The sequence below is a fragment of the Carcharhinus amblyrhynchos genome, chromosome 19, assembly GCF_965287045.1.
Source record: "Carcharhinus amblyrhynchos chromosome 19, sCarAmb.v2.hapA, whole genome shotgun sequence".
NCBI lineage: Eukaryota > Metazoa > Chordata > Chondrichthyes > Carcharhiniformes > Carcharhinidae > Carcharhinus > Carcharhinus amblyrhynchos.
In genome coordinates, this window is record NC_137342.1 from 36,525,027 (window position 1) to 36,545,719 (window position 20,693).

The 20,693-nt window shown below is 41.4% G+C and overlaps 1 protein-coding gene across 1 annotated transcript in view; it reads right to left on the reverse strand.

The window, feature by feature from the left end:
- Positions 1-8,125, reverse strand: part of snd1 (staphylococcal nuclease and tudor domain containing 1) — a 907,822-nt gene extending 899,697 nt beyond the window's left edge. Inside the window, exon 1 of the mRNA XM_080207582.1 lies at positions 8,013-8,125. Within this exon, the coding sequence (XP_080063708.1) occupies positions 8,013-8,096 (84 nt within the window). The 5' untranslated portion in view covers positions 8,097-8,125. The remainder of the gene's footprint in view (positions 1-8,012) is intronic.
- Positions 8,126-20,693: the final 12,568 nt, after the last annotated feature.

Here is a 20,693-nt window from a genome sequence, read left to right on the forward strand (position 1 = left end):
CGTTGCACTACAGCATGGCAAGGTGAGATAAGTTAGAAAAACGCCATACCTATGGATCAATTAATGCATTTCCTTCAAAGCAAAAGCAAATCATTTTCTTCTACTTTTTGACATTTACATCCAAATGTTAAAAGATATTGAAATACATTTTGGGAAGTCACAATAATTTTATAATTATGCGTCTCAACCACCCACATAAATATGCCAGGCTGAATTGTGCACTGCTCAAATCAATGCCTTAAGCAGAAACAGCCTGCAGAATCAACGCAAGCTAATCGGGGCAAAGCAACCAACTCTTAACAGTACGCCTGCACTATCTTTCTCAGTGTACAACACAAAAGCAAGAGAATAGGACCCAATAATAACAAATCATCTGTGACCATCTGGAGTTTATCCACACCCTCAAATCATCTGTCCACAGGTTTTGCTTTTAGTGTCAAACTACGTACTTGCTATATGTAGACATTTCACTTCCCATATTCAGTTTCTCAACCTTTTCTCAGACCCCCCAAAACCCAGCACAGTATCAGCCAATTATCAGCTCTATTCTGTAATTTCTAGTTTTCTTTAAAACGGGTACATATCTCCCCAAGTCCATACAACCAGACAAGTTTACCCATTTCACTCTCCAGCCTCAAGTATCTTCTGGCAAAGCTAGCATTTTCAATTACTGATTTTAGGCAATTACAGTGCTAGCCATGAAAACAAACATTTCCCAATAAATCCATTACACATCTTATAAACAATGTGATAGTGACAAAACCCATATTATTTGTCTCTACACCATGTGCACATTGGGGATAATTAGAAGTTTCAGTTTAATAAATAGCATATTGAAGATGACTAGAATTGTTACGTAGAAAAATCTTCAGGAATCTGAAAAGGAACAACACTTAGAATATGGCATCTTACAAACAACGATCACAAATTACTTGTGCATTGCACCATAAGTTAAAGGCTGAATGATGTAACCAGGCTACATTAACCGGAGTCTGTGGATTATTGAAGGACATTAGAGGGAGTTTTATTCATTCACTTATAACACAATTATACTTTTAGCTTGGGATTGACTGCTAATCACTGATATTAAAATGCCAAGAACAGAAAAATATTCATTTTCCCAGCTCTGACCTTTCAAATATAGATTCACTAACCAAGATAATTGTGCTTTCAAGGAATAAATCAAGAAATTATACTACCCAAGCATTAATTCAAAGGTACACATCCCTCAGGGCAATCGATTAACACCATGAATTAGGGACTGGTCTTTCACTCAAGAGCTGGATTCAAATTCTGTCCAGATACAAGAATAGCCTTCTGCCTGCCAACTTCTATGACCTCATTTCAAATAAAGGAGTCTCTATTACAGCACTTATGGCAATCACATTTGGAAAGGTCACTGGACAAGAGAAAGGGAAATCACATCCTATCACTACAGGAGTGCCGCTTTTCCAGTTCTCTTTACATGGGCTCAACTTATTTGCTGTCAATTCTGAAAGCCTGAAATCAGCATCCTTCAATATCAGGAGAAAATAAATGATAAATGCATAATATGCTTAAGAAAACAGTGATATTTGTTCCTTCAGTTTTCTTCCATCTGCATTCCACAGTTGCCAGCCACACTTTTGTGCTCAATCCATCTTTGTTTGAGATACTGAGCAGATGTCACAAGTTTCTGGACCACAGATAAAGAGACAATCCTGTCCTTAATCAAAGTCCAAATAAGAATTAGAATCTCAAGTTATGGTCTCCACCAGTGTTTTGTGATAACAGAGCTTACTGGTTCAGTAAAGACCATCTGGGACATCACTGGGACGTATAAACCAATACCATCCCACATTAACTTAAGTCATCAAGAAACAGATTGTCATTTGAGATTGGAGCTCTGAAATACGATAAGTAGTTCTTGATTTTCACTGACAAGGCAGAATTAATGAATAGCAAGACTGCAGAGGCCCAAAGTTAGGGTTAAAAATTTATTTATTAGTCACAAGTAAGGCTTCCATTAACACTGCAATGAAATCATTGTGAAATTCCGCTAGTTGCAACAGTACAGTGTCTGTTCAGGTCAATGCACCTAACTAGCATTTCTTTCAGAATGTGGGAGGAAACCAGAGCACCCAGAGGAAACCCACGCAGACACGGGGAGAATGTGCAAACTCCGCACAGAATTGAACCAGGGTCCCTGGCACTGGAACCAGCAAGACTTTGGTAGCCAAAAAAAGCTTCTGCAACTAACTTTTATCATTTTCTTTGTTATTGCTCAACTAAGTTCCTACTTTTAATTGAAAATGCCAGATTTATAGACACTGACAATAAGCATTTCATGTTAATTAATTCTAAAGTCAGATAACGTAGGAAGCCAGGTGTCAACCTTTTACTTTTTAGATTTATAGAATGCAACATTACAAATATCTGCCTCACTGTGTCCTCAAAGTCTGTGCTCAAGGTAATCAATGCCCATTGCATGCACATCCTTAATCATAATAATTAACGTACCATTAGCAGACTCATCTCTGCTTTAAATCAAACTTTAACACAAAATATTTCAAAGCAAATCACAAAGAAAAACATTCTCTCTATATTCTCTCTGTACACCAAATCTTCTAGGACCTCCAGTAGTTTCTTTGTGCAAACATTCCTTTTAGTAAAGCAATGGGGTAAATTACTCCTTAGTGTCAGGGGGACTAGCCAGGGTAAAATGCGTGGGGTTATGGGGGTGGGGCCTGGGAGGGATTGAGATCAGTACAGACTTGATGGGCAGAATGGCCTCCTGCTACATTGTGGGATTCTATGAATTGAGGATCTTGATTTGACCCATTTTATTCTAGATATTTATTTTCTTTCCAACATCTTTTATGCTAACAGGATCAATCCTTTAATTGTTTTTCCAATCACACTATAAAACATACCTTATCCCACAAGAAATAATGATCTAAATAACAGTCAATGTGAAAACAATTTTCAGAACATGATTCAGATTGAATTTCCCTGAAAATATTTAGTAAGTAAAACCCCATTTATTTTCTTCTACAACAGCCAATGTTTCTGCAGCTGAAGTACTTCTAACCATAATTATTTTCGTAGTTTCCCAGGTCAAGGGATAATATTTTCCATTTTCACCTGCCAAGAATATTATAAAACCAGCTGTACTTAAAATGCCCAAGAAAATTAGCATGAAATTAGTTATTTTTGTGATGCACAACATGCCCTTCCAGTCCCCTAAGGTTGGGAACTTGAAAAATGCGCTTTGCTTTTTTTTACATGTTTCATTTGCCCTTAAAATGTCCTTAATTGTAGTGGATTTAATTGTAGTGGATTTTATTGTAGTACTTAGTTCCAATACAGACAAACAATGTCCGATTTAAGCCAATTCAACTGTCCAACCAAGCTTAACTGCCATTTCTTTAGATGTGTGATCACCTTTCTACAAAGGCCTAGTACAACTTATCAAGGTACAAGTAACATTTCCAGATACGACTATTAATTCTAAATTACTCCTGACCTAATCTGCTTAATGTTTGAGCCAGTACATTTAAAAGGTCCTGAAGCCCCACTCCCAATCTTGAACTTTTTTCATCTTATTTACAAGAAACTGCTCAAATTCCACAAAACTGCCCCATACAAAATTATCGACGTGCATCATAAAGATACCAGTTTCCGTTTGTGATAGCAAAAGAACACTGCTGGACATGCTTTCAGTTAAGTACCATCTATTTTCAGCAAGACAGGCCTAAAGAACAAACAACATACACCCAACGCATAATTCGATTCATAAACATGTTTGCTTAATTTCAGTTTCCCTTCTACATTGCTTGCCTCCGAGTTCCTCAGAATGGTGTTCTAAGCACAACCATCTTCAGCTGCTACATCAAATATAGCAAATGACCTTCCCTCCATCTTAAGGTTAGAGTGGGAATGTTTGGTGATGATTGCACAATGTTCAGCCCTAATCGATGCTCCTCAGATACTGAAACACTATCTATGCCCATATTCAGTAAGACTTGAACATTCAGGCTTGGGCTGAAAAGTGGCAAGTTATAATCATGCCATACAAATGCCTATGACCACCTCCAAAAAGAGAGTATGTAACCATCTCCCCTTGACACTCAATGGTATTACCACCACTGAATAACAACAAGCATAGATCAATGGCTGGAAGTTCTGTGGAGAGTAACTCCTCTAAACCCGTCCACCATCGACAAGGCAAAATCAGCAGTGTGACACAATACACTGCATTTGCCTGGATGAGTACAGCTCTGACAGTCCACAAGCTCAACACCATCTAGAACAACGCAGTCAGCTTGACTGGCACCTCACCCACCATCAATGCACAGTAACAGCAGTGTGCATCATCCACAAGACGTACTGCGGCAATTCACCAAGGCTCCTTCGACAGCATCTTCCACCAACCCCCACCAAAACCCTACTATCTAAAACGATAAAGGCAGCAGGTGCGTGGGAACACCTGCAAGTTCCCCCCCATATCATGCAACATTCTGACGTGCAACTATATTGCCACTCTTTCACTGTCACTGGGTCAAAATCCAGGAACTCCCTTCCTAACTGCACTACAGATGTACATCCCATGAAAGAATTAAAAAAGCCGTAATGATTGAATGCCTGGAGAGCAGTTAACAGGTATTTCAAAATACTGTGTGAACTGTCCAAAGTGTAACAGTAGCGTATTTTGCAACATATGACAAAGAATTTGGAAGCTGGAGATTATTAGTCTGAGAGAATTGCACTCTTCATAAGCTTTTGTCTGGTGATGAGTGTATTAATCAGATTCATTTGACAGTGCCACATTAAATCATGGTTTCACCTCAACATTGTGTGTAGATGTTGATTAAAATATTTAGATTCACTCCATAGAAAGGACTAAAGTAAGGTCAGAGTATGAAAATCCTACCTGTTTCAGTTTTCGAGATGTCAGTGCATTGAGGTCACTGAAAATAGTGGTTAATTCCGTGCAAAGTAGCTGAAATAAGCCACTTCATTAATACTGCCAGAGTGTCCAGTGAGATACCCTTTTGAAAAAGGCACAATTGAAACTGAACATGAAACATGATAAAGCAATTGTTTTTGGCAAGTCAGTGGATCTGCAGTTTGCTAAATCAGAGCTTTGGTGCATCTGCTTAAATGAAGACAGTGGTGTCGTGGTATTATTGCTGAACTAGTAATCCAAAAACCCAAGGTAATACTCTGGGGACTCAGGTTTGAATTTTACCACGGCAGATGGTAAAATCTGACTTCAATAAAAATCTGGAATTAAAAGTCCATTGATGACCATGGAACTACTGTTGATTATTGTAAAAACCCATCTGGTTCACTAATGTCCTTTTAGGAAAGAAATCTACTGTTACCTGGTCTGGCCTATATGTTACTCCAGATTCACAGCAATATGCTTGACTCTCAAATGCCTCTTTGAAATGGAGGGGAGTTATGGATGGGCAGTAAATGCTATCCCAGCCGGCAATGCCTACATCCCATAAATTAATATAACAAAATTCTGATTGTTAAAAAAATGTCAGGGGCACCAGGTTAAAGTCTATTGGGGGGAACAGAATTACAAAGACAATTTACTGATCCATACGTAGTTGATGATACAAGTCTGATCTAAGAGTTTGGCAAAAAACCTCACAAATGTTCAAAGTATCAGAGGATGCCAGATCGAACCAGCATCCACACACAAGCAGTGCATTCCAAGATCTAACTACTCACTTTGCCTCTTTTTCCAATGTCTTTAAATGTGTCCTCTCATTCTCTCTATCATTTCAAAAGTGGGAATATTTTCTCTCCATCTTCTGTCCCCTCAGTTTTGAATACCTCATTCAAATCTCCTCTCAGCCTTCTTTTCTCCAAGGAAAACAGTCCTACCTTCTCCAACTTAATTAAGTTATTAATAATTATTATCTTAAATGAAGTTCTTCACCCAATCGTGCTCACTAAAATATCCATATGCCAGAACAAGACTACAGACAAACAACCATCATGAGGACTTTAGATTCTTTGAGTTATAACACTATAAAGCTGCCACCCTTGCCTGTCAGTACTCAATGGCTTGGGTGATAAAGGTGGGCAGTTGTGAGTTGAAATCAATCTATTAAGAATATCTTGTGTGAAATTTATGATAATTTGTTAAGCAAAGACCTTAACGCAATGTTACTCAGCTCACACATTGGGATAGTTAAATACTAATCCAAGCAATTACCCTTGAGACTGTGCTGAACTGGTAATTATCACAAATGTTCAACACTACACCACCTAATGCGCTGAACAAATACAATATAGCCAATTTTTGTCATCTTAGCTGAGTGGCTTTAATGCTAACTTTAAGAAAGATTGACTTGTATCATACAATACCCCCAACTGCTCATCCATCAACCATCGATTCTGATTTTTTAAAAAATAGACTTCTCTAGAATTAAGTCTATCCTCCGCCTCATTTGGCAAAGTAATACACACACCTTGTATGCCAAAGTTTAACAGGATCCCCCATGGAGAGCATATGTTCAACATTATCAGCAGAGTCATAGTTTCTAAGATTAATCATGAGTTATCTTTCTTAACCACGCTGCTCAAATATTTACTTTTTTTTTTAAATGATCCAAAATGTCACATTCCGACCCCCTGAAGTCTTAAGTCTCATGATTAACCAGATTCAATTGCCAGTCCATGATGATCAAAGTTGGGGGTACCACATGATACAAGTCAATCTTTCTTAAAATCAGCATTATAGCCACAAAAATCTGCCAAAAGATTTCCTTAATCAATATCTGATGAATCCAACTGGGTGCTGGACGAGGTAGCATTGAGATAAGCTGCACTGCCCCCTGCATTTATGTCTAGACTAATATGAAAATCAACAATTAAATGAGGTATAGGTTGGCATTTGTAACACAATACCACATGAAGGGCAATATCCCCACAGGACACAAAATCTCAGATACAAGAAAACTGCAGGTGAAAGTCAGATCAACCACGTAAAAACTTCTTTCTCTAAAAAATACAGGCAGAGATCCACAGAACTGCTCACTGCTTACGTATGGCACCAAAAGAATCCTAATGCTGGGTTAGTTGTATGGTGCTGACAACGAACTCGATTTCATACATTCATTCAGAATATTTCTTACCTCTGCCAGAGAATTCCTTCCAAAAAAGCAGTAACATTACTAATATAATGAAGGGGGAGACTCACAAAAATCTCCTGTATTTAAAAAAATGCAGCTGTGCACGAAATTCAAGGTCAGCACTTGCAAAGTGAAACAGACCGCACCGTGTTGGTTTTAATTTTCTAAGGAAAATGATGGAAAATTGATCAGTTTGATCCTGTAATCACTGGGAAGTGGTGACATTTTGATATTGAAGTCTGCACATTCCTCCCGCAAGGTTTAAAAGTCAGGAGCTACTTTTGGTGAAGTTGCAGCAACAAAGTGCGAAGTCTTTTTTCAAATCGAACAGATTCTACATGGGAAAGTAGGGAAACAGGCGCCAACCCCTTGCACCTTTTTTTGCTTCACCCACTCTCCCGACAGCTTACGTGGCTCATCCAGTTACCGCTTCCCTTCCCGGCCAGGAACTGAACTCCCCCTCGGAGACGGACCCCCCTCTCCTAACACCAAATGCACCGTTTCTGGACAGGGTCCCTCTCCGCACCCGGCTCTTTTAAACTCCGTCCCCCGATCAGACCTGCCCTCGGGAGCCTGGAAAGTTACCCTTGGACCCCCTCTCCCGACTCAGCACGCCATTCCCCCCCCACCCCCATCACAACCACAGCACTAACTTTCCCGGTTACGGGATTTCCATGATGATTTGTGTTGGATTAAATCACTTTGCCGCTGGCTGGGACACTCCAGTCGAGGATAAAAGTCTGCGAAGCTCCAAGTTAATATCCCCCCCCCCCCACACACCTTTACACACTCTTAGTCAACAACACCTCTGCGCCCTCCCCAACCCCAACGGCAGCACATTTAAATTCTTTCATGTTTTTCTTTCCCTGCCTGCCTCACCTGCTTGACGATGCCCCGTTGGAGAGGCAGGGCCGGGGCCGCTGACTGAGTTTGGGAAGGAGTCACTGCTGCTGCTGTCGCCATCGTGCCTGGTCGGGAGCGCTGCGTGAACCGGAAAGAGAAAACCTAAGCGGGGAGGGCCCCGCGCGCGGCTCCCGGTGGACTGCTTCCGGGGGAGGGCCCGCTCACACGTCACGGTTACCAGGGAGACACTTCCGGTTGGAGGGGTCTGGGACACGTCAGCTCAAAGAGAGCGGGGGATGAGAGAAAGTCAGAGACTGGCAATGAATAAGAAGTATCTGTTTAGATAACACCTCTCATGATATTTGGTGGGCCTAGAGTGCCTTAGAGCCAATGAGCTACTACTGAAAGTTTATCTGACTTGGCCTTTTGATTTGATTTATGATTGTCACATGTATTAGTATACAGTGAAACGCATTGTTTCTGGTGCACTTCACATACACATCATATTGTTCGTAGAGAAGGAAACCGAGAGGGTGCAGAATGCAGTGTTACGGCATAGCTAGGGTACAGGGAAAGATTAGCTTAATAGGAGGTAGGTCATAGAGGTTTACAGCATGCAAACGGGCCCTTTGGCCCAACATGATGCTTTTTTTTAACCCCCAAGCTAGTCCCAATTGCCTGCATTTGGCCCATATTCCTCTATACCAATCTTACCTCTGGAACTGTCTGAACACTTTTTAAAAGACAACATTGTACCTGCCTCTACTACTAACTCTGGCAAGTTGTTCCAGACACTCTCCACCCTGTGTGAAAGATTGCCCCTCTGGACCGTTTTGTATCTCTTCCCTCTCACCTTAAATCTATGCCTTTTCATTTTAGACTTGCCTATCTTTCGGAAATGATATTGCCTAACTAGCTGATCTATGCCCCTCATTATTTTATAGACCTCTATAAGATCACTCCTAAGCCTCATATGCTCCAGAGAAAAAGCCTCTCCTTATAACTCAAACTCTCAAACAATAATAGAATTTATTAGCATTCTAATAAATCTTTTCTGCACTCTTTCTAGTTTAATAATATCCTTTCTATAATACAGTGACCAGAACTGTACACAGTATCCCAAGTACGGCCTTACCAATCTCTTGTGCAGCGTCAACAAGATGTCCCAACACCTGTATTCGATGTTCTGACCAATGAAACCAAGCATATCGAATGCCTTCTTCACCACTCTATCCACCTGTGACTCCACTTTCAAGGACTATGAACTTGTACCCCTGGATCTCTTTGTTCTGTAACTCTTCCCACCGCCCTACCATTAACTGAGTCCTATCCTGGCTCGATCTACCAAAATGCACCACTTTGCATTTATCTAGAACTCCATCCGCCATTTGTCAGCCCACTGGCCCAATTGATGAAGACCGCGTTGCAATCCTAGATAACCTTCTTCACTGTCCACTATGCCATCAATCTTGGTATCACCTGCAAACTTATTAACCATGCCTCCTAAATTCTGAACCAAATCATTAATACAAATGACAAATAACAGTGGACCCAGCACCAATCCTTGAGGCACACCGCTGGTCACAGGTCTCCCATTTAAAAAAACAACCCTCAACAACCACCGTCTGTCTTCTGTCATAGCAACCTCTGCAAGACATTCCGGATCATCGACACGGATGTCATCACCTCACATGAGAACATCCACCAAGTACAGGGTACATACACTTGCAACTTGGCCGACATTGTCACCTGATATGCTTCAGGAAAGGATGTCCCAAGGCATGGTACATTGGGGAGGCCATGCAGATGCTACGACAACGGATGAATGAACACCGCTCAACAATAACCAGGCAAGAGTGTTCTCTTCCTGTTGGGGAACACTTCAGCGGTCATGGGCATTTGGCCTCTGATCTTTGGGTAAGCATTCTCTGAGGTGGCGTTCACGACACAGGACGATGCAGAGTTGCTGATCAGAGACTGGTAGCCAAGTTCCATACACATGGGGACGGCCTCAACCAGGATCTTGGGTTCATGTCACACTATCTGTAACCCCCACGACTTGCCTGGGCTTGCAAAATCTCACTAACTGTGCTGGCTGGAGACAATGCACACATCTTTAACCTGTGCTTAACACTCTCTCCACTCACATTGTTTGACCTTTAAGACTTGATTACCTGTAAAGACTCACAATCCAACCATTACTTTGTAAATTGAGTTGGTGTCTTTATATACACCATTTGTGAACTGAAATCCCATTCACCTTATGAAGGGGCAGCGCTCCAAAAGCTAGTGGCTTGTGCTACCAAATACACCTGTTAGGCTTTAACCTGGTGTTGTGAGACTTCTTATTCTATCATCAAACCAATTTTATATTCATCTGGCTACCCCACCTTGGATCCTGTTAACCTTATGCAACAACCTACCATGTGGTACCTTGTCAAAGGCCTTGCTAAAGTCCACGTAGACAATATCAACTGCACTGCCCTCATCTACCTTTCTGTTGATCTACCCTCAAAAAACTGGATCAAATTTGTGAGACATGATTTCCCACTCACAAAACCATGCTGACAGTCCTTGTGTCTCTAAATGCCTATAGGCCTGTCTCTCAAAATACCTTCCAACAACTTACCCACTACAGATATGTAGTTCCCAGGCTTTTCCCTGCAGCCCTTTTTTGTCAAAGGCACAGCATTTGCCACCCTCCAATCTTCAGGCACCTCATCTGTGACTATCGACAATTCAAATATCTCTGCTAGGGGATTCGCAATTTCCTTCCTAGCCTCCCACAGTGTCCTGGGATACATTTCATCAGATCCCAGGGATTTATCTACCTTGATGGACTTCAAGACTTCCAGCACCTCCTCTGTAATATGTACACTGATATCACTATTTATTTCCCCAAGTTCCCTAACATCCATGCTTTTCTCAACGTGAATATTGATGAGAAATATTCACTTAGGATCTCACCCATCTCTTGTGGATCCGCACATAGATGACCTTGTCAATCCTTAACTACTGTCTCCCTAGTTACTCTTCTGCTCTTTATGTATTTGTAAAAGCTCTTTGGATTCTCCTTTGCCTTGTCTGCCAGAACAATCTCATGTCCCCTTTTTGCTCTCCTGATTTCTCTCTTAACTCTACTCCTACCCTCTCTATACTCTTCAAGCGGTCCACTTGATCCCAGCTGCCTATGCATGTCATGTGCTGCCTTCTTCTTGACTAGGGCCTCAATATTCCAAGTCATCCAGGATTCCCAACTTATACTAACCTTGCCCTTCACTCTACGAGGAATGTGGTTACGCTGAATGCTGGTTAGCACACTCTTGAAAGCCTCTCAATTCCCAGATGTTCCTTTGCTTTCCCACAGACTGTTGCTGTCTGAAAGTTGCTGTCTGATACCATCAAAATTAGCCTTGCCTCAATTTAGAATTTTAACTTTTGGGCCAGTCCTATCATTCTTTATGGCTATCTTAAAACTAATGGAATTATGATCACTGGTCCTAAAGTGATCTCTCACTACCACTTCTGTCACCTGCCCTTCCGTATTGCCCAAGAGGAAGTCAAGTTTTGCTCCCTCTCTAGTTGGGCCATCCACATATCGAATGAGAAATTCCTCCTGAATCTGCTCAACAAATTTCTCTCCGTCCAACCCTCTAATACTATGGCTGTCCCAGTCAATGTTGGGAAAGTTAAAATCCCCTACTATTACCGCTGTATTTTTCTTGGAGTTATCAGTAATCTCCTTACATATTTGCTCCTCAATTTCCAGCCAACTATTTGGGGGCCTATAGTTTAACCCTATCAAAGTGATTTCCACATTCTTATTTTTCAGTTCAACCCACATCTATTCAGGGTCCATTAAAAAGTCTGAGGGCAGCAGAGAAGAAGCTGTTCTTGAGTCAGTTTTGTATCAAACCTTTGTATCTTTTTCTCAATGAAAGAAGTTGGAAGAGAGTATGTCCGTGGTCCATGATGAAGGAGCAATGTTCCAAAAGCTTGTGATTTCAAATAAATCTACTGCTATAGCCTGGTATTGTGTGACCTGTCATCTAAAGTTCAAGCACTGTTTTCGGAGATTTAGGAGTCTTCTTCAATGAACGATAGGAAAATTCTTCAAATCTTCTGTAAGACACAAAAACTGTCCATTCAGCACATCTGTAAAGTGATGGAAAGAGTTGATGACAGTGCAATCAAGTGGCACTTACTCAGAAGCAACCTGCTCACTCTTGATGTTGGCATCTCCATTCAGCTTCTGATCTTATTACAGCCTTAAATATGAACTGGGTTGCCATTGACCAGAAAGTGAACTGGACGAGACACAGTAACACTGTGGCAACACGAGCAGCTCAGAGGCTGAGAATTCTGTGGCAAGGAACTCACCTACTGACTCCCAAAGCCTATTGCACCATCTACAAAGCTCAAGTCAAAACTGTGATGGATTACTTTTCACTTGCCTAAATAAGTGCAGCTCCATCAACACCCAAGAATGTCAATACCATCCAGGACATAATAACTCACATAATTTGCGTCCCATCCACCACCTCCAGATCTGCTGTCTACACCACTGACACACAGTGGCAGCAATGTGTACCATCTACAAGATATATTGCAGCAACTCACCAAGCTGCTTTGACAGCACCTTCTAAATCTGTGATCTCTACCAGCTGGAAGGACAAAGATAGTAGATGCATGGGAACACAAGCATCTTCATGTTGCCCTGCGAGGCACACACTATCAAGACTTGGAACTATATCACTGTTCGTTCACTATCCCTGGATCAAAATCCTGGAACTCCCTCCTCATGGACTGCAGCACTTCAAGAAGGTGACACACCATCATTTTCTTGAGGGTAATTAGACATGGGCAATAAAAATGCTGGCCTGGCCAGCGTCCTGTGAAATAATAAAAGAATTTCAGCAAACCAGTCCATTGCCAATGTTTATTCTCTATTTGAGCCTCCGCCCATCTTCCTATTTAAGTATACACTACCAACTATGTACTCCTTCTTCATTGTTTATCTGGCTTCCCCTTACATGTCTGTATATTGTTCATGCCAAAAATTCCCTGTAGTAATGAGTTCCACATTCTCACCCTTTGGATAAAGGTGTTACTTCTGAATTCCCCATTGAATGTTTTGGTGACTAACTTACATTCGTGGTCTGTAGTTATGCTCTTACACAAAAGAAGAAATATTCTATCTGTATCCACTTTCAAATTATTAATTCCAAATTAGAATCACTACTCTGAGCTGAAGCCATAGATGTTCCTGAACAAATCCCTGCCAAGATTGTGCTCTCTCCTGTGCCACCTCCTTAGCTAGGGGGTTGTTGCCAATCTTATATTTGCATTGGCCCAAGCCTTATTGGAGCAGGGCATCTGGCATCAGGTGCTGTTAAACATTTTGCAGCACTCTTAAGCCAAAAATGTTCTGCCTGCAAATTGCTGGAACTGCAATCTGATCACTGGACAAAAGGGACCTTTCCAAATGAGGGGTATCATGGTCTAGTTCTTTAACAAATTAGGTTTTTATATAACACCTTTCTTAATCACTAGATATGCCAATGGAGTACTTATGAAATATAGTCACTGTTTCAATGTTATCCAATTTGCACACAGCAAGCTCCCACTAATGTCAATGTGATAATTACCACATAATATGATATTATGTTTTTGAGATGGTGAATGATGGATAAACATAAGACACATGGGGTACTTTTCAATGGTTACATGAGACCTTTTACATCCATGAGACCATAGAGGGCCTTGACCTCATTCAAAAGACAATGCTGTCTAACAGTATAAGTACTCTCTTATTACTGCACAGTGCTTTTGATTTTTTCTGATCAAATCCTGGAGTACGGCTTGAACTAGCAATCCTCTGACTCAGTGACAAGAATGCTACCAACTCAGCTAAAACTGACTTCCAAAGATTGGGAAAGAAATAGGAATGGCCGAGGATGAAAGTGAACAAGAGAAACATCAGGTGCAGAATGAGAAATCAAACAAGTAAGAAATGTTTAATCAAGAGAAGAAAAAGTTAAAAGAAAAAGTGAATTTTTCCATCTCATTAATTTATTACATGCAGGGATGAGACTCAATAGTTTAAATCATTCCTTTTCTGGGCTGGAGAGATAGTGACATTGCAATAATAATACATTAAAAGTATCCTTATCTTTAAGTATGAGCTCTAACTTTCTGCGACAAATTTAATGGGAAATTAAAGTAGAAGCTCTTCGGAAGAAAGGGTTGAAAGCTTCTGCAAAGCAAAGAGCAAAGTGTAGCACCGTTCAGTAAGTACATTTTTTGAGATTGCCATTATTTTTCCAGCAAGGTAACATAGCACAAGAGAAAGGAGCAGGGTAAGTCATATGGCCCCTCAAGACTGAATGTCATTCAATAAAATCATAGTGGCTCTGATCTTGGCCTCAACTCCACTTTCCTGCCTTTTGCCCATGTCATTGGCTTTCTATACCTCAGCTTTGAATATATTCAATGAACCAACCTTCACCTCTGTTAGGTTGAGAATTCCAAAGACTCATGATCCTTTGAGAAAAGAAACTCCTCTTCATCTCCACCTTAACTGGATAAGTCCTTATTGTAAAACAAAGTTCCTAATTCTAGATCCCCCCACAAAGGGAAACACCTTCTCAGCAACCACTCTGTGAAGTTTTTTCATATGTTTCAATTAAAAATGCTCTCATTCTTCCAAACCCCAGTGAGTATAGGTCCAACCTTTCCTCATGGGACACCTCCATCCCAGGAATCAACTTAGTGAAATCTGTCTGAACTGTATGCAATGCAAGTATATCTCTCCTTAAATACCTATGCTCAGTACTGTAGGGCTGGGATTTTCTACTCCTGATTTTGTCAGGCAGGTTCGGCAATGGGAGCAAACCATCTTGTAAGAACATTCAAATCACATCTCATGTCAGCATGAACGATTATTACCTCCTTCTGTCAGTGATAATTCCCAATGTTCAATATCGAGAATATCAACTGATTCTGTTTTGTAGAAGGATCAATAGATTTGAAACGTTAACTCTGTTTCTCTCCACAGATGCTGTCAGACATGTTGAGTTTATCCAGTTTTCTGTTTTCAAATTTCCAGCATTCGCAGTATTCTGTTTTTATTTGAATTAATTAGTATGCCTGATGATAACGCCACCACCCCTTCTGCCATGCATCAGAAAATACCTTTCTTACAAACCCCCATATTTATTGCTTTCTACTCTGTTGTATAGTGTATCTACTATTGGGGGCCATAGTCTACTACTGTCAATGATTTCTTCCCCTTGCAATTGCATAACTCTATTGAAATTAAGTCTGCACATTGGTCTTCTGAGCAATGATCATTTCTCACTACTGAACTGATCTCACTCTTTATTAACAGAGCTACTCCTCATCCTTTTGTTTTCTGCCTGTCCTTCCGAAATGTCAAGTACCACTACTTGTTCATTTTCCAGCCTTGGTCACCTTGTAACCGTATCGCTGTAATGCTATCAGATCATATCCATTTATTTTTATCTGCATCAACAATTCATCTATCTTGTTATGCATGCCATGTACATTCATAAGACCATAAGAAATAGGTCATTCAACCCATTGAATCTGCTGAACAACTGATCTGATATCATAATTCTCAACTCCACTTTCCTGCCTTATCTCCAAAGCACTTAATTCTCTCACTAATTAAAAATCTATCCATCTGAGCCTTGAACATACTTAATGGCCTAGCCACTACAGCCCTGTATGGTAAAGAATTTCACAGATTCATTACTCTTTGAGACAAGAAATTCCCCTTCACCTTTGCCTTAAATAGGCAATCCCTTACTCTGAGATTATTTCCACTGGTCTGAGACTCCCCCACAAGGAGAAACAACTTCTTAGCATTGATCTGTAAAGCCTCTGAGAAACCTATATGTCTCAATCTCAGTAAGCTTGCCTCTCATTCTTCTAAATTCCAATGAGTACAAGCCCAATTGACTTAACCTCTCTTTATAAGAAAATTCCTCACAATTGGAATCAACCTAGTGAACAGTCTTTGCTTTGCTTCCAATGCTGCACATTCCAGCTGCAGTTTAACTATACCTTTGTGTGGTTTTAGCAATACTTCCTTATTTTTGTACTGCATTCTCTTTGAAATAAAGACCAACATTCCATTTGCCTTCCCTATTACTTGCTGAACTTGCATGTTAGCTTTTTGTTATTTGCGCGAGAGGACCCCCAAATTCCCCTATGCTGCAGCTTTCTGCAGTCTTTCTCCATTTAAATAATATTCAGCTCTTTTATTCCTCCTACCAAAGTGCATAACTTCACATTTTCCTACATTATATTCCATCTACTCACTCAATTAACTTGTCTTTATCCCTCTGTAGACTCTGTGTTATTCTCACCACTTGCCTTCCCACCTATTTTTATCTATCTATGACTCTATGTCATCTACAATAGTACATTCACTTTCCCTGTCCAAATCATTAATACATATTGTAAATAATTGTGGCCCCAGCACTGATCCCTATGGCACTCCACTAGTTACAGGTAGCCATCCTGAAAATGCCCCTCTTATCCCAAGTCATTGGGGGTAATCTTACAAAAAAATTCTAAGAACCAGGAGAGAAAACAGAAGAGAATTGCACCCACTTTTTGGGTGAACCCCCAGACGCAATCATATGGCACTTAGAAAAGCAATGACGCAAAATGTGATTCTTGCCAGTACGGGGTGCAAGCAGAAACTATTCACGCTGTGAAGCTGGCTGCTGAGATATAGGGACGCCATTGCACAGGTGCCCTGATCTCCCAGTGCACTGGAGACAGTGTGTACACAGTGCACTGGGAGACTTGTCATCACCACACCCTTCTCACTCCCCCAGACATCACCCCACTCCCCCAATCATCCCCCAGGACCATCTGCTTCAGGTTCCACCCTCCCCTTAGGCCCTGCCTGAGCTAAGTGAGCAGTGCCAGTGTGCCGATGGGCACTACCAGGGCGTCACTACCAAAGGGGCACTGTCAGGCTGTGCCCCACAACCACCTGGGGGGCTCCAAAGGCCTCAAGTCCCACCAGCAAGGCCATCACGCCAGGTCTCCATTGATGAGGACTATATATGATCATCACCGATGAGGGCGTCTACTAGTAAACAGGTAAGAAGGACAAGCGAGCCTGGACAGTTGCATCTGACACTCACTAATCACATTTAAATTAACTGATGAATATTTAAATCAGCCTCCTGGGGAGCACATAATACTGTAATTGGAGAGGATTAAAGTGTGGCTTCCTTCTTGTACTGTTGTTACCCTTATATTTCCACCTTGAACAATTCACAAAAGCAAATCAGTGTTGGGTAAGAAATAAGCAAGTAATGTTCAGTCCAAGGACCCAGCATCATTGTAAAATTCCAAATGCAACTTTCTTTGTTGTGATTGTAGACCTGTGATCCAGTACTACTCAAGCAATTACAAGTAATTAAAAAATGTTAATTTACTTCTCTAAGGACTACAGCAGCTCTCTTAGTTGAATATACTGTCTATCTTTCCTCATGTCATTATCACCTCAGTTCACATATGTTTGAATAAGGATTGCCATGTTATCCTCATAGATCAAGTATATTAGTTCTTCTTTCGACTGGCAGAAGGGGTACGTGACTCAGATCTGTAGTTTACACTGAAACCCAGTAGGCGTTAGAACTTATTTATTGTCTTTTACTGCAATTTTAGCTACCTGGGGGAAGAGGTCCTACATCATTCCATAGCGGGCCAGGCTTTGGTCCAGCTACAGTTTTTTTTAATTTACTCATGGAATGTGAATGCAGCCCACTCACATTTATTGTCCACTTCTAATTGTTCTTCAGGATCACAGAATTATTATGGTGCAGATATAGGCCATTAGGCCCATCATATTTTCACCAGCTCTCGAAACAAGCATCATGATTTAGTGCCAAGAACCTGTTTCTCAAACCGCCTCAGTCCATGTGGTTTTGGTGCACCCATAATGCAGTTAGGGAGGGAGTTCCTGGATTTAGATCCAGTGACAGTGAAGGAACAGAAATATAGGGAGCAATTCTCCCATCCCAACCCATAACTTTTCTGGCGAATCAGGCTGGGAGAAGCGCATTGCCAGCCTAGTTCCGGGATTTGTGCATGCACAGGGAATGTATGCGCATCTCCCAGAGTCGGAGAACAGTCAGAGACCAGATCATGCTGGAAACAGGTGGGAAAACAGATAAATGATTTGAATTTTTTTAAATGTATTTTAAATATGTTCTACATTTCATTGTCGGGAACATGCCGATCCCAATTGAAGTTCCTAACCCTGCCAGGAATACTTCATTTTGGTGGGGTTTAGAGAGGCTCCCCACATTCAGAGAACTAGTGGGAGATTCCCCCCCCAGAATGAAGGGGGCAATTGGGGCCCCCCAGGAGGTTGGCGGCGAGGGTGCCAGCTTGTGCCCACTGGCACTGCCAGGGGTAGAGTGCCCATGTCCAGGGGGCACCTTGGCACTGCTCATTAGGCATTGGCCAGTGCCAAGGGGCAAGGCCTACTGTGGGCGGGGCCTAGGTTGATCAATGGGGACAGGGAGGATCCCACTGCCACTCTGCATAGGGATCAGTGTGGGAACGAGGGAGGGCAGAGATTGGGGCAGACTTTGGGGGGGTCAGTCTATCAGGGGGACCCTGCCTCCTGGAGGGGGTCTGACCCCAGAAGGAGTCAGCAGGGGGGGTGTGGAGGGGGGCTCTGCCATGGTGAGGGAGGAGGAAGGGAATCGCCACTGGTAGGGAGATGGGCTGGGCATCGGTGTAATCCAGGGCGAGGGGGGTTAGACCTGGCCTGGGAAATGTTGTGGGGGCTGCATTCGGAGGTGGCCTGGAGGGGCAGTACTGTGGGGGTCCTGAGCTGGCCAGTGATTGAGCTGGCGAGCAAACGGGGAGACTGAGAGATTGGGACCACTGCACACGCACAGAGTTCCAGAATTGTCAGATTCTGGCGCGATTAGGCCCTGCTCCCTGGGTGTTCAATGAGATTCACAACTGGGACCTTTGCAGTGTACAGAGTGAAACATTCAAATATGAAGTTGAACTGAGAAAACAGTCATGATCTAGAACAGTTTTCCCACCAATTCAGCACTTTTGGGAGAATAGCCAATTCCAAGTCAGGATGATAATTGACTTAATGGGGAATTTGTAGATAGTGGAATTCCCATTCATCTGCTCCCCTTGTCCATCTAGGTGGTAAAGGATGTGGCTTTAGAAGGTGCTGTTGAAGGAGCCAGCTGAGTGTTTTTTTATTTGTTTGTGGCACATGGGTATCATTGGTTGGCCAACATTTATTGCCCATCCCTAGTTGCCCTCGGGGGGCAGTTGAGAGTCAACCACATTGCTGTGGATCTGAATTCATATGTTGGCTAGACCAGATAAGGTCAGCAGATTTCCTTCCTGAATGGACATTAGTGAACCAGATGGGTTCTTCTGATAATCAACAAGTTTCATGGTCATCAGTAGATTCTGCAATATTGCTGCAACGCATTCTGTAGATCACTGAATAGTTACAGAAGGAGGCTATTCAGTCTGCTTGTTGAAAGAGCAGCTCAGGCAGTGCCACTCTCCCATTTCTTTCTGTAGCCCTGTGAATTTTTATCTGTTCAGATAACTATTCAATTTAGCTCCTAATTGCCAAACTAAATTGTCTTTTTTAAAGGATTAATCTTTATGAAGAAACTACATTTGTCTAGATTTTCCAACCAAAGGTTAGTTTGAAAATTGTTCAACTATGATCAAAATGTCCATAACTGTGGTTCACATTCTTGCTGCGCATTCAATTTAATTATTAATGCAGGGATTTGTTCAAAATGGCACAGAGCACCAATCAAACAAAAAAGATATAATATGCAGAAGGAATTATATTTCTAAAGCAAACTATAATTTTCAAGATGGATTGGCCTGCTATCTATTCATTGGTGTTGAATGAAAAGTAGGTGGTTCGAATCATCAGAATTCAATGGGAACACCATGGGATGGGGTTTGGTATTCTGTGATTTCTTATAATGAGAAAAGAGGGATCCCATTGGGATTCTGCACAGTGACAGTCAATGGGTTAGAATTTGGTTTACAAGGATTCTGTACAATGGGAGGTGGATAGGCATATTGGTATTAAGTGCAATAGGTCTGAATGGATGACATTTGGTTCATTCGAATTCTAGCCAAAGGGAGAGAATTGGAATATGAAGTGTTGCATTGAAATTCTGTAAATAATAAACTGCTATAATTTTGAGAAATCTGTGGACATGCATTGTCTCTCTTGTTTAATACTAATTCCCTCAGGATGCTTTGTCCCTTCTGAACCTGAAGGTACCTCTTGCAGATTTCATGATTTTAATGTGATGTTATGTAACCAAATGATATTCAAAATAGCAAGTTTATTCAGACAGACCAGAGTTTACAGACAAAAGTATCTGAAGTGCTTCTTTACAATTGAATAGAAATATGGAGGAACAAGATGGGAAAGTTCATTATGGGAAAATTGTCCTTTGTTGGAACTTCTTTGGATGACATATAAAAGATTTATAGGGGACAGTTTTGTTATATTGATGGTGAATGGGGTACATTTTGACTTTTGCTAAAAGTCTCTGTAACAGTGTATTATTTTGCAAAGTAACTCATTATTTGAAGCAGCAATTGAAACTTGACCTTGTAACAACAATAACAACTTGCCACAAACAATGT